This window comes from Nerophis ophidion, linkage group LG27, assembly GCF_033978795.1.
Source record: "Nerophis ophidion isolate RoL-2023_Sa linkage group LG27, RoL_Noph_v1.0, whole genome shotgun sequence".
Classification (NCBI taxonomy): Eukaryota; Metazoa; Chordata; class Actinopteri; order Syngnathiformes; family Syngnathidae; genus Nerophis; species Nerophis ophidion.
This window is the reverse complement of record NC_084637.1, coordinates 25,419,194-25,431,944: the sequence shown is the minus strand read 5'-3', so window position 1 is coordinate 25,431,944 and position 12,751 is coordinate 25,419,194. Positions and strand designations below refer to the sequence as shown.

Below are 12,751 nucleotides of genomic sequence, written 5' to 3'. Positions count from 1 at the left end.
CCATCTCACAGAGACATAAAACAAGCGCACCTTCTTACATACGTCACATAATGTCACAACGTCATAGGCCCTCGCGAAGCAAACAGGTAGCGACATAGCAAAGTTAGCTGTGATGCTAGCGGTGGGGTAAAAAATGAAAGAAGAATTAATTCCCAAGAAAAACAGCAGGGAGTCCAACGTCTGGCGGGGGTTTGGCTTCAAGCAGGAAGATGGTTTACAAGTATGCAGCAAAAGCGTTGCTAGAAAAAGTAGCAGCACGGCTAATGTAGCATCATTTCAAAAGTCACCTGCTAGAGCAGGAGTGTCAAACTCAAATACAGAGTGGACCAAAATTTAAAACTGAACAAAGCCGCGGGCCGAAGTCGAACAAATGAACCTTTAATAGGGACGCAAATGAGTTTTGCATTGAATATTGAGCAAGCAAGGCTTATATAACTTTATAGTGACATGCAAAATCCAGTTTCATATAATAATAATAAAAAAATATCAATGGCATATCAAATACAATTTTAATAAAAATGGAATGCCTCTTTTCTGTTTGCAGCGTTCTGAGGTAAACATCAAAATATTTTTTTTCCACAGGCTAATAATAAATTAGAAAATAAAATAATAATAATAAATGAATCAAACACTGAAGCCTTGAAGTAGCAAGAGAATTTGCATGGATAAAAAGTTAATTACTGCTCAGTTTGCTACACTAATTTGCTATAACAAATAACTTAATAGTGCAAAACTAACTTTCAAAAAACAAACAAAAAATCATCAATGGTATATTAAATACAATTTGTTCTCCCGAAATGTGTTTGTCATTCTTGTTTGGTGTGGGTGCACAGTCTGGCGCATATTTGTAACAGTGTTAAAGTTGTTTTTATATGGCCACCCTCAGTGTGACCTGTATGGCTGTTGACCAAGTATGTTTGCATTCACTTGTGTGTGTGTAAAAGCCGCAAATATTAATGTGACTGCGTTCGGCACGCTGTTTGTATGGAGGAAAAGCAGACATGATGACAGGTTGTAGGAAACGCTAAAGGGAGTGCCTTAAAGGCACGCCCCCAATATTGTTGTCCGGGTGGAATTTGGTAGAAATTCGGGAGAATGGTTGATTTTCGGGAGGGGCACTGAACTTTGGGAGTCTCCCGGGAAAATTAGGAGGGTTGGCAAGTATGAGTATTAGCGGTGAATGCGGTGTTACAGCGGCACCGTCGCTGTATGATATCGGCGGGCCAGCTCTAATGTTAATTGATATTGCCTCAAGGGCCAAATAAAATTACACGGCAGGCCAAATTTGGCCCGCGGGCCAGAGTTTGACACCCATGTGCTAGAGAATGAAGAGTGATTGAAACTCCGCATGTCAACATCACCGTTTGGTGCCACAGCAACAAAATGCCGGAGCAACTATTTCCAGATCAACAACATATTGGAAAAAAAGTCAACAACAGAAGGACATAACGTCTGCAGAAACCTACCACATAGCAAAGGACATACACATTTGATTTCCTATAATGCAGCTCATTTTTATTTGAGTTATTGAAATATCTTGTGTGACATCATGCGCAAACGTGCACTTTATTTGTTTTAAACAATTGTAGTTGTATCTGTACAAAAAGTGCACTTTAAGTGCAACTAACCATCATACTGGTGTGATTATATGTATCAAGTGTTTATTCAAGGCTAAGGCAAAATATCGAGATATATATCGTGTATCGTGACATGGCCTAAAAATATCGAGATATTGATAAAAGGCCATATCGCCCAGCCCTATTCCACATACTGATATACTGAAGGTCTTACGTGCTGTAGGTGTCTAGAAATGGTTTAAATTCCATATTTCTCTAAGATTATATTTCTTTGTTTTCTGCTCGGTTGTCAACTATTTATTTTGTAACCGTCTATTTTGGCCAATAGTTTTGAGGCTCATCGCTTTTGATGACGTTCTGGTCGGACGAATGAGACCTAAGCGTGGAAGGGCTCACGTTGAGGACGCAGTGCATAGTGTATGTACTCGATTTATTTTCACATACAAACGTTAGCTCGGTCGGATATAATAAAATTCGTAATTGCACTGTTCACACCGACATGAAAAAATGTGATACAGGTCGCATATGGGCAACAAAATGTTCATACCTGCAAATAATACTCAGAAATATCACATAACAACTGGACAGCAGTTATCATGGTAAGCACATTTTTAAAAATTATTTCATTACCAAAAATATTTTATATTAATTAACACACACAAAGTCCTAAAAAATTGTCCAGTTGAGAACTGGTATGGATTCCTGGGTACCCGGAATCAGTACCGTATCAGTTCAAATGTGAACGACTCCTAATGAAATGTAGGAGAAAAGGAGCACTTAATTTGCTCACCTTAACCCACCTACAGCACAGTATGGATAATCTCTCGCCTATTTTTTTAAATTATCGGATTTACGAGTATCAGTCATAATTCCTTCTACACGTACAGTACTACAATTGACCTGACTAACATGAAGCCCGTTTTGATTCCAAAGACACAACATGCAGGCAGTAAATATCAGTACCTTTCAGCCCAAGGTCCCCGTTCACAAATAAAGCCTCGCCGAGCTGCCTTCCACTGCCTGAGAGAGGCGCTGTTCTGGCTATGCTGCTGCTTCAACATGCTGTTGTACCTCAGGTTCTCTTGACGACTTCGACGGGAGAAAGGCTCGACAAACTGTTCCTGAAGTAAAAAAATAAGTAAGTGATTGACAGGTTAGTAATAAGGCTGCAACAATTAGTCGACATTGTCGCCAATGAAATTTGTCGCCAATAGTCGTGACGTCATCACTCGTGTTTTTTTGGGCGGAAGTGGGTCACTGGCAAAAACATGGCCAGTACTAACATTTAAAGTGTAAGAACATCTCCTCTTAGTCTTGTTAAAAACATTGACCACCTTGCTCATTTTGCAAAGCGGACCTTGTTTTTATGGCAGTACATCTCTCCCGTCCAAAGGCAAAACCCAGTAACTCAATTTTGGTCAAAACTGAGCTGATAATAATTTTGGAGTTCCTAGGTGATATGCTTTACATTAGTGTATGCGATATTGTAATTTGTTCCGTAAGTAAGCTGTTACGCGCATGGCAGGACCTAGCAACTACCACATAACCGCGTAGATACAACAGAAAAACCTAGTATCTCAAGGGACCAATCGGAGCTTCTTTGTCAGTCGCCTTATTGTCTTTAATGAAACATTTGCATGAATGGGGGCCGACGGTCAACCTGATTATGTGATATTATGGCACGAGGGGATCTTTGGAAGATTGGCCTAGGACGTTGCAAGCACCTTCATTAAATGTATTGTTCTTGATTCTTCCCCTTGCATACTCTTTTGGGCAGATAACTGTGGGGGTCAAAATAAAAACTGGACGCTGTACACGGCTCTTGCCCAATGTGCAAATGCACAATGGGGCCCACCCGAGATTGTGATAAAATATCTGGAGAAAGGGCACACGTTCATGAGAGCAGATTCAATCCATGGCTCAATCGGCAAGAAAATGAAAGCTCAAGAAAACATCTATACGTTTGATGACTTTGTAGATCTTTGTAAAACAGCATCAAGATGGATTGGTTTTCCTTTGTTTTCCCAAAATCAGCTAGAAGTGAGTTACTAGGTTTTGCCTTTGAACGGGAGATCTGTGACACGCCAGCATTTAAAACAGAGACATGCCTTGCTAGCTAACTAACAAGTGTGAGACGGAGTTGTGTGAAAAAAACTTTTAACTATCATTTTAGCTAAACATTGTTTATATCAATTCAAGTACTTTTTAAAGCAGCGTCACTTTGCAATGCCTTACAAAAGGCACTTTAGCAAACTCAAACTGTGTCGCCCACACTGACAGAAAGACAGGCACCAATGTGGAGGTATCATAGGATTAAACATACAATCTATTAAATAGGCAACATTTTAGAAATTTATCAAATACATATTTCTACACATTATGTCTCTTAGAGCAGTGGTCCCCAACCACCGGGCCGCGGCCCGGTACCGGGTCATGGCCCGATTGGTACCGGGCCGCAGAAAATTTTTTAATAAAATTAAATCAACACAAAAAACACAATATGCACTTACAAATAGTGCACCAACCACAAAAAACTCCCCTTTTCATGACAAAACGTCCCTTTTTCATGACAAAGAAGAAAAAAGAAAAAAAAGAAAAAAAAAAGGACACCCCCCCGGGCCGCGGGACAAATTATTAAGCGTTGAGCGGTCCGTGGATACAAAAAGGTTGGGGACCACTGTCTTAGAGTGCTAAAACTGCCAAGAGTTAATCAATAATCAATATATCAATGTGCAGCTTTTTAAATATCACAAAATGCTTCATTTTTTGAGAAAGTTAGATTTTGTGTCCATCCATCCATTCATCCATCCATCTTCAACCCCTTATCCGGAATCGGGTCGCGGGGACAAACAGGTTCAGCAGAGATCCCCAGAATTCCCTCTCCAGAGCAACATTAGCAACTTCCTTCTGGGGGATCCCGAAGCGTTCCCAGGCCAGAGAGGAGATATAATCCCCCCCATCTGGTCCTTGGCCTGCCGTGAGGTCTTTTCCCAGTGGGACATGCAACGAGGACCTCCCTAGGGAGATGCTTGTGAGGCATCCGCATGAGATGCCTGAACCACCTAAACTGGCTCCTTTCCAAGCGAAGGAGCAGCGGCTCTTCTCAGAGTCTCTCTCGGGTGACTGAACTTCTCACCCTATCTTTAAGGGAAATGCCAGCCACCCTTCTGAGAAAACTTATTTCGGCCACTTGTATTCACAATCTTACTCTTTCGGTCATGACCCACATTTCATGACCATAGGTGAGAGTATGAATGTCGGTAGCTCGGTAGAACGAGAGCTTTGCCTTCTGACTCAGCTCTCGTTTCGTCACAACAGTGCGGCAGAGAGACTGCAATACTGCCCCAGCTGCTCCGATTCTCCGGCTGATTTCCTTCTCCATCTTTCCCTCACTCGGGAACAAGACCCCAAGATACTTCAACTCCTCCACCTGGGACAGAGTTTCGTTCTCTACCTGGACTGTACAAACCATCGGTTTCCTGCTAAGAACCATGGCCTCAGATTTGGAGATGCTGATCATCATTCCAGCCGCTGAACACTTTGCTGCGAACCGATCCAGTGAGAGCTGAAGGCCCCGAACCGAAGGTGCCATCAGGACAACATCATCTGCAAAAACCAGTGACGCAACCTTTAGCCCCCTGAGACGTATACTCTGTCCGCCATGGTCACGAATCTGCCTAGAAATCCTGTCCATGAAAGTCACAAACAGGATAGGTGACAGAGCGCAGCCATGGCAGAGACCGACCCCCACTGGACACAACTCTCGCTTTGGTTGTACAGAGATTGGATGGCCCTCAGCAGGGTTCCCCTCACCCCGTACTCCCTCAGCACCTCCGGCAAAATCTGGTCATACGCCTTCTCCAAATCCACAAAGCACATGTAGACTGGAAAGGCATACTCCCAAGCCTTCTCCAGGATTCCCGCAAAAGTAAAGAGCTGGTCAGTTGTTCCACGACCAGGACGGAATCCACATTGCTCTTCTAGAATCTGAGGTTCGACTATCGGCCGGACCCTCCTTTCCAGTACCTTGGCGTAAACTTTCTCAGGGAGGCTGAGTAGTGTGATACCCCTGTAATTAGTACACATCCTCTGGTCCCCCTTTTTTAATAGGGGAACCACCACCCCAGTCTGCCACTCCCTCGACATTTTAATAGTAATTTGAATATTTCTAACAGTTGAATTAGCCTTCCCGGTAAGGTTTATTCAGGTGTACTGGAGAGGAGGCTACGCCGGATAGTCGAACCTCGGATTCAGGAGGAACAGTGTGGTTTTCGTCCTGGTCGTGGAACTGTGGACCAGCTCTATACTCTCGGCAGGGTTCTTGAGGGTGCATGGGAGTTTGCCCAACCAGTCTACATGTGCTTTGTGGACTTGGAGAAGGCATTCGACCGTGTCCCTCGGGAAGTCCTGTGGGGAGTGCTCAGAGAGTATGGGGTATCGAACTGTCTTATTGTGGCGGTCCGCTCCCTGTACGATCAGTACCAGAGCTTGGTCCGCATTGCCGGCAGTAAGTCGAACACATTTCCAGTGAGGGTTGGACTCTGCCAAAGCTGCCCTTTGTCACCGATTCTGTTCATAACTTTTATGGACAGAATTTCTAGGCGCAGTCAAGGCGTTGAGGGGTTCCGGTTTGGTGACCGCAGGATTAGGTCTCTGCTTTTTGCAGATGATGTGGTCCTGATGGCTTCATCTGACCGGGATCTTCAGCTCTCGCTGGATCGGTTCGCAGCCGAGTGTGAAGCGACCGGAATGAGAATCAGCACCTCCAAGTCCGAGTCCATGGTTCTCGCTCGGAAAAAGGTGGAATGCCATCTCCGGGTTGGGGAGGAGACCCTGCCCCAAGTGGAGGAGTACAAGTCCCTAGGAGTCTTGTTCACGAGTGAGGGAAGAGTGGATCTTCAGTAATGCGGACGTTGTACCGATCCGTTGTGGTGAAGAAGGAGCTGAGCCGGAAGGCAAAGCTCTCAATTTACCGGTTGATCTACGTTCCCATCCTCACCTATGGTCATGAGCTTTGGGTCATGACTGAAAGGATAAGATCACGGGTACAAGCGGCTGAAATGAGTTTCCTCCGCCGTGTGGCGGGGCTCTCCCTTACAGATAGGGTGAGAAGCTCTGCCATCCGGGAGGAACTCAAAGTAAAGCCGCTGCTCCTTCACATCGAGAGGAGCCAGATGAGGTGGTTCGGGCATCTGGTCAGGATACCACCCGAACGCCTCACTAGGGAGGTGTTTAGGGCACGTCCAACCGGTAGGAGGCCACGGGGAAGACCCAGGACACGTTGGGAAGACTATGTCTCCCGGCTGGCCTGGGAACGCCTCGGGATCCCCCGGGAAGAGCTAGACGAAGTGGCTGGGGAGAGGGAAGTCTGGGTTTCCCTGCTTAGGCTGTTGCCCCCGCGACCCGACCTCGGATAAGCGGAAGAAGATGGATGGATGGATGGATGAATTAGCAACACAGTTACAGTATAAATAAATATATATGAATGAATAAGTCATCTTTGTTGTTCGTAAGCACATTTCTAAAATAACTCAAGCTGCATGTAAAAAAGTTAAATGTGTTCGCTTCAATATCCGACCAATCGTTCAGATAATCGTTGACTAATCGACTATCCAAATAATTGTTAGTATAGGGATTTATTTGAATCAAACTGAACGAATCTAACTCACCTGGAAGCGGATTTTGCTCTCCCCTCGCTCCCGCTCTCTCTTATGCAGACTGACCATGAAGGACTCATAGCACTCCTTCCAGTAGAGGGCCATGGTCTCGTGGCCCTGACTAAAGGTCTCAATTTCATACTGCTTCATGTACGGAATGATCTGAAAACAAACGGAAGTGACGTTACTGGTGCCATTATCTCAAACAAGCCCTTATACACTCCAGTCTCATACATATTTGTCCAGGTAGACGCGCCACTCGGGGGAGTTGCAGTATAATTGGAAGTCCTCGAAGAAAGAGGGACTGCCATTGGTATCGGGCAATTGGGGAAGGTGCAGATCCATATAAAGGACGCGATGAACTTTGGAGAGGAGTGTTCGCAACAGAGGAACCAGGAAGGTGTACGTTTCCTCTGCGTTCTCCTGGATAGCAGGCCGAAGGATGCCCTCCACCTTGCCCAACAGGTAGCAGGCCTCGTCCTGGCTGGACACCTCCTTCATTTGTAGGATGAAATTGAGCTTGGCAGTGGCGATTGCACACACCTGCGATGACAAAAGGACAATGGGATGAGTACGCATTAAATGATGGCACCACTTTGTTGAGTTAAAACAAAACAAGGACAACGATACAGTGGAACCTCGATTTGCCAACCCCTCTATCAGCGAACTTTTGGATCGAGCCAAATGGGACCTAAGAACGCTTCATTTATTCATTCATTTTGTGTGCCTTTTGCAGTCAAAAAGCAGTGCTCAGCACTTTTGGGGAGGCGGAGCCCTCCACGTCACTTGTTGTACAGTACTAGTCACTTCTCAGCACTTCAGTGTGTGACTTTTCTGTTTGTTTTTTTCTGTCCTTTTTGTTAACTCAATACGAGTCTCAAAAACACAACAGACCGGCGTAAAAAGGACAGAAAAAAAGTACATTAATGGCGCCCGCAAGCAGGGAAGCATCAAAAAAGTTGGCTTCGTATCACAGCAAGTTTTAATTGTAATGAGACCTGATTTTTCTGGGAAAATATGCCAAAGCAGACTTATTTCACAGCAGAGAAGACGACCTACCTCTCGTTCAACGGCGCCTGTACAAATGCCCCACCCTTCTATTCCTCCGTTCATCCTATGGTAAGTAAGGGGATTTTACTTTTTTTAAAAATGTTTTTATTGTAGCATCATGGCGTCTTCAGTAATGCGGACGTTGTACCGATCCGTTGTGGTGAAGAAGGAGCTGAGCCGGAAGGCAAAGCTCTCGATTTACCGGTCGATCTACGTTCCCATCCTCACCTATGGTCATGACCGAAAGGATAAGATCACGGGTACAAGCGGCCGAAATGAGTTTCCTCCGCCGTGTGGCGGGGCTCTCCCTTAGAGATAGGGTGAGAAGCTCTGCCATCCGGGAGGAACTCAAAGTAAAGCCGCTGCTCCTTCACATCGAGAGGAGCCAAATGAGGTGGTTCGGGCATCTGGTCAGGATGCCACCCGAACGCCTCCCTAGGGAGGTGTTTAGGGCACGTCCAACCGGTAGGAGGCCACAGGGAAGACCCAGGACACGTTGGGAAGACTATGTCTCCCGGCTGGCCTGGGAATGCCTCGGGATCCCCCGGGAAGAGCTAGACGAAGTGGGTGGGGAGAGGGAAGTCTGGGTTTCCCTGATTAGGCTGTTGCCCCCGCGACCCAAACTCGGATAAGCGGAAGAAGAAGATGGCATCATGGTTGTTAAAGTTAAGTATGTTGGTGATTTCTTATCGTTTGTGAGGGCACCAAAAGGACTTCTGTGTGTGTGCGCGTGCTGGTAGAGCAGCTTGTTTTGTTGTTGTTTTGACGTGTTAATAAAGAAAAAGTTGATCTGTTGCGCCCTTCAATCCATCAATTTTCTACCGCTTGTCCCTCTCTCCCCTCGTTATGTTTAAATTACAGTACTGTATAAAACTTCATATTGTGTTTAAAGTGTAAGAACTAAAATATAGACTTTTGTTGAGGCTGGAACCCATTATTAATATTTACATTGGAGAAATTTGCCTCGCTAAACAAACTTTTTGATTTAGGAACCCTGTTCCAGGACCAGTTAAGTTGCTAAACCGAGGTTCCACCGTATGTGGTTAGGACAATGTTTGACCTCGGAGCCTTCTTGAGCCATGAAGCCCAGCATCAGTCTCAGTCCAACTTGGGAGAGCTGGAACCACTGGGTACCAGCAGAGTACCACACCATGAGGCAGTCCATCAGCGTCACAGACTCCTCCAGCACCTTCTCGGTCCACAGCGCTGGGTTGATCAGGCCCTCAGCTTGCAGGAAGTCTTGTACCATGTGAAGCAGACGCACCGCGTTCTCCGTGTGTTGAGGCAACGTGGCGGCGGACGCCTCGCGGTTGTCGCTCACCGCCCATTCCAACATTCGCTCCAGAAGACTGTGCACAGAGGGGAGGGGACAGTGGACACTGTTACCGTGGAAGCATCTACGCCCAGGGGTGTCCAAAGTGCGGCCCGGGGGCCATTTGCGCCCCGCGGGTAATTTTTTAACGGCCCTACGCACATTCTAAAAATACGATTAAAAAAATAAAAAACAGAAAAAGCGGTATAAAAGAGCAAACAGGTGAAATGTGACAAGAAAATGTTGCAATGTTTGCTCTAATAACACAAAGCTGCCAAGCAGGCTGTTATTTTCTTTAAAAAAATAATAATTAATCAAAATCAATGTCACATTAAATATTCCACTTTGAGACATTTTTTGGGGAAAATGTTGCATATTTTGTGTTTGCCATATAAAAAAATAACGTTTTTTTTTTTCTTAAAAAGGGCCTAATAAGAACAAACAAAAAACATAAACAACAATAAAAGTTATAATTGACAGATGGATCTGAAGTCGATCTCAAGACGATTGTATTTAAAGTAAACAGTAAAAAAAAATACGTTTTTTATTTTCAATGAGTAGGACCCTTTTGGATCCCCAATAATTTTTTTCGTGTCATTGCTAAAAAAATAATAATACATAAAATCAATGCTGTTATGTATTGACATTTTTAAGGCTCCATATATACTATACAATCTCAAATATTCCACTTTAAAATTTTATTGGGGAAAACTATTGCATATTTTGTGTTTTTTTTCCATAACAAAACAGGGTTTTCTTTGACAAAAAGGGAATACAACTTAAATCTTTAAAAACGTTATATTGACAAATAGACCTAATGTTGATCTAGAGATTTAAACCTTGAATAAAAATAATACAAAATTATGAGACATTTTAAATATTTTTTTGACCAAAATATTGTGGGGTCCCTGGGACCAAGCCTGAGTGAGTGGAAGCCTAAATGTATATTTGTACACATATATTGTATTGGTTTTTGAAATAAAAAAATATCAAAATGGCCCCTGCTTGCGTGGATTTTTCAGTGTGCGGCCCTCAGTGGAAAAAGTTTGGACACCCCTGATCTACGCGGAGTTCTGCTGACCTGAGTTTGATTTGGTCGACAGGAAGCAGCAGCTCGTTGGCTGTCCCCAGCTTGGTGAGAGCGGAAAAGACTTGGCCGCGCTCCAGCCAGGCCGAATCGTCGGAACCTTCAACTCCACGCCACATCACACACAGCAGGATCTCCAGCAACATGCTGCACAGTTCGTCCTCAGCTCGCTAAGCACCAACAACAAACATTTTTTTAGAAATGGTAAATATTACCAATCCCTTTATCTCACCTCTGTGGTATTGTAGGACTCCCCCAGTGAGAGGTTGTCACTGAAGAGGAAGGTGTCTTCAGCAAGGGAGGCGTTTGCGTCCAAACTCCCCGAATTCGTTGGAAAAGGTTTGGAGGTCTCAATTGGTGAAGGCGTGCTGGGCCCGCTGCCAGGTGTCTGGCTGCCACTGTCCAAGCCCTCATAGGTTTGCAGGTGAGACAGATCCAGGGTTAAACCCCCGGATTTCCCCACCACCCAGGGCTTGACTTGGGCTTGTGGCTCGGTGGAAGCGGAGGAAGAGGGAGTGTCCAGCAGTGAAATGACATCGCTGTTGTCCAGGCTGTCCACGGAGCGAGTGTCGCCCATGCTGAGCCAGTCGTCGTCCGGGCGGTCCAAGCGGCCGGCGCTGCCCGCCCTCGTTCTACGATCTAGTGGCAACTCTAGGCGGTTATTTATACTCCCACCGGGCCGGTTCACGTCCAGGCTGCAGTTGCTGACTGTGTCGGCATTTCGGGATTGGGACGAGCCTTCGCCCCGCAAGTAAAGTTTAGTCAGCGTGTCCTGCCAACACTGCTGCTTTGAGATCTGGAAAGCAGCTTCTTCTTGGGACTGTAGCAACTGGTACACCTAAACACACGGTAAAGAGGACCTTCTTGAAAGTCTTCTGGGTAGGGTTCTAGAAGCTATTGAGGTGTGTGTTTAAAGGGAACTGCACTTATTTTGGGATTTCGTCTATCATTCACAATTTTTACGTGACAAAAGCACTTTTTTACGCCTTCCAACTCACGGGCAAAAGTCAGCTAACAATGGTGCCAATGTGAGTCGCTGTATTCCGCATGTTATATATATATAAATAATATATATATATATTTATATATACACATAAATAATAGAGAGCGAAAGAGAGAGAGATAGAGAGAGAGAGAGAGAGGAACACATGCACATACCGTATTTTTCGGACTATAAGTCGCAGTTTTTTTCATAGTTTGGCCGGGGGTGCGACTTATACTAAGGAGCGACTTATATGTGAAATTATTAACACATTACCGTAAAATATCAAACAATATTATTTAGCTCATTCACGTAAGAGACTAGACGTATAAGATTTCATGGGATTTAGCGATAAGGAGTGACAGATTGTTTGGTAAAGGTATAGTATGTTTTATATGTTATAGTTATTTGAATGACTCTTACCATAATATGTTACGTTAACATAGCAGGCACCTTCTCAGTTGGTTATTTATGCCTCATATAACGTACACTTATTCAGCCTGTTGTTCACTATTCTTTATTTATTTTAAATTTCCTTTCAAATGTCTATTCTTGGTGATGGGTTTTATCAAATACATTTCCACCAAAAATGCGACTTATACTCCAGCGCGAATTATAAATGTTTTTTTCTTCTTTATTATGCATTTTCGGCAGGTGCGACTTATACTCCGGAGCGACTTATACTCCGAAAGATACGGTACATAGATATATAAAATAAATATCGGCCAATACAGATAAAAGAAGGCAGATATTAATATACCGTATTTCCTTGAATTGCCGCCGGGGCGCTAATTAATTTAAAACCTCTTCTCAGTCCTGCACTTACCAAAGGCATGCAGTAAAAATTTGAGTGTGATGTTAGCTTGGACCTTAAATCCTACTGAATAGCTCTTAATCTTCTTCCCTTTATGTGATTTCAAATTACCGGTATTGAAATCAGCCTCCTCCATTTTGAAAATGATGACAGGGGAAGTGTCACTTGTGACGTCACGAGTAATACTAAGCATGCGCTAATTATTTTGCGAAGCGAGTTTGATCCGGCAGTAATTCAAGGCAGGCGCATGCTATATGCCCTGCGGTTATTCA

General features: G+C 44.4%; 1 protein-coding gene across 3 annotated transcripts in view; it reads right to left on the bottom strand.

Moving 5' to 3' along the window:
- LOC133544401 (neurobeachin-like protein 1) overlaps positions 1-12,751 on the bottom strand; it is a 151,379-nt gene that overhangs the window by 43,368 nt on the left and 95,260 nt on the right. For all 3 annotated transcript variants that reach the window (XM_061889685.1, XM_061889683.1, XM_061889686.1), the window contains 6 exons: positions 10,916-11,521; positions 10,678-10,853; positions 9,345-9,633; positions 7,469-7,777; positions 7,247-7,396; positions 2,541-2,698 (listed from right to left, as the gene is read on the bottom strand). In XM_061889685.1, coding sequence (XP_061745669.1) covers positions 2,541-2,698; positions 7,247-7,396; positions 7,469-7,777; positions 9,345-9,633; positions 10,678-10,853; positions 10,916-11,521 — 1,688 coding nt within the window. The remainder of the gene's footprint in view (positions 1-2,540; positions 2,699-7,246; positions 7,397-7,468; positions 7,778-9,344; positions 9,634-10,677; positions 10,854-10,915; positions 11,522-12,751) is intronic.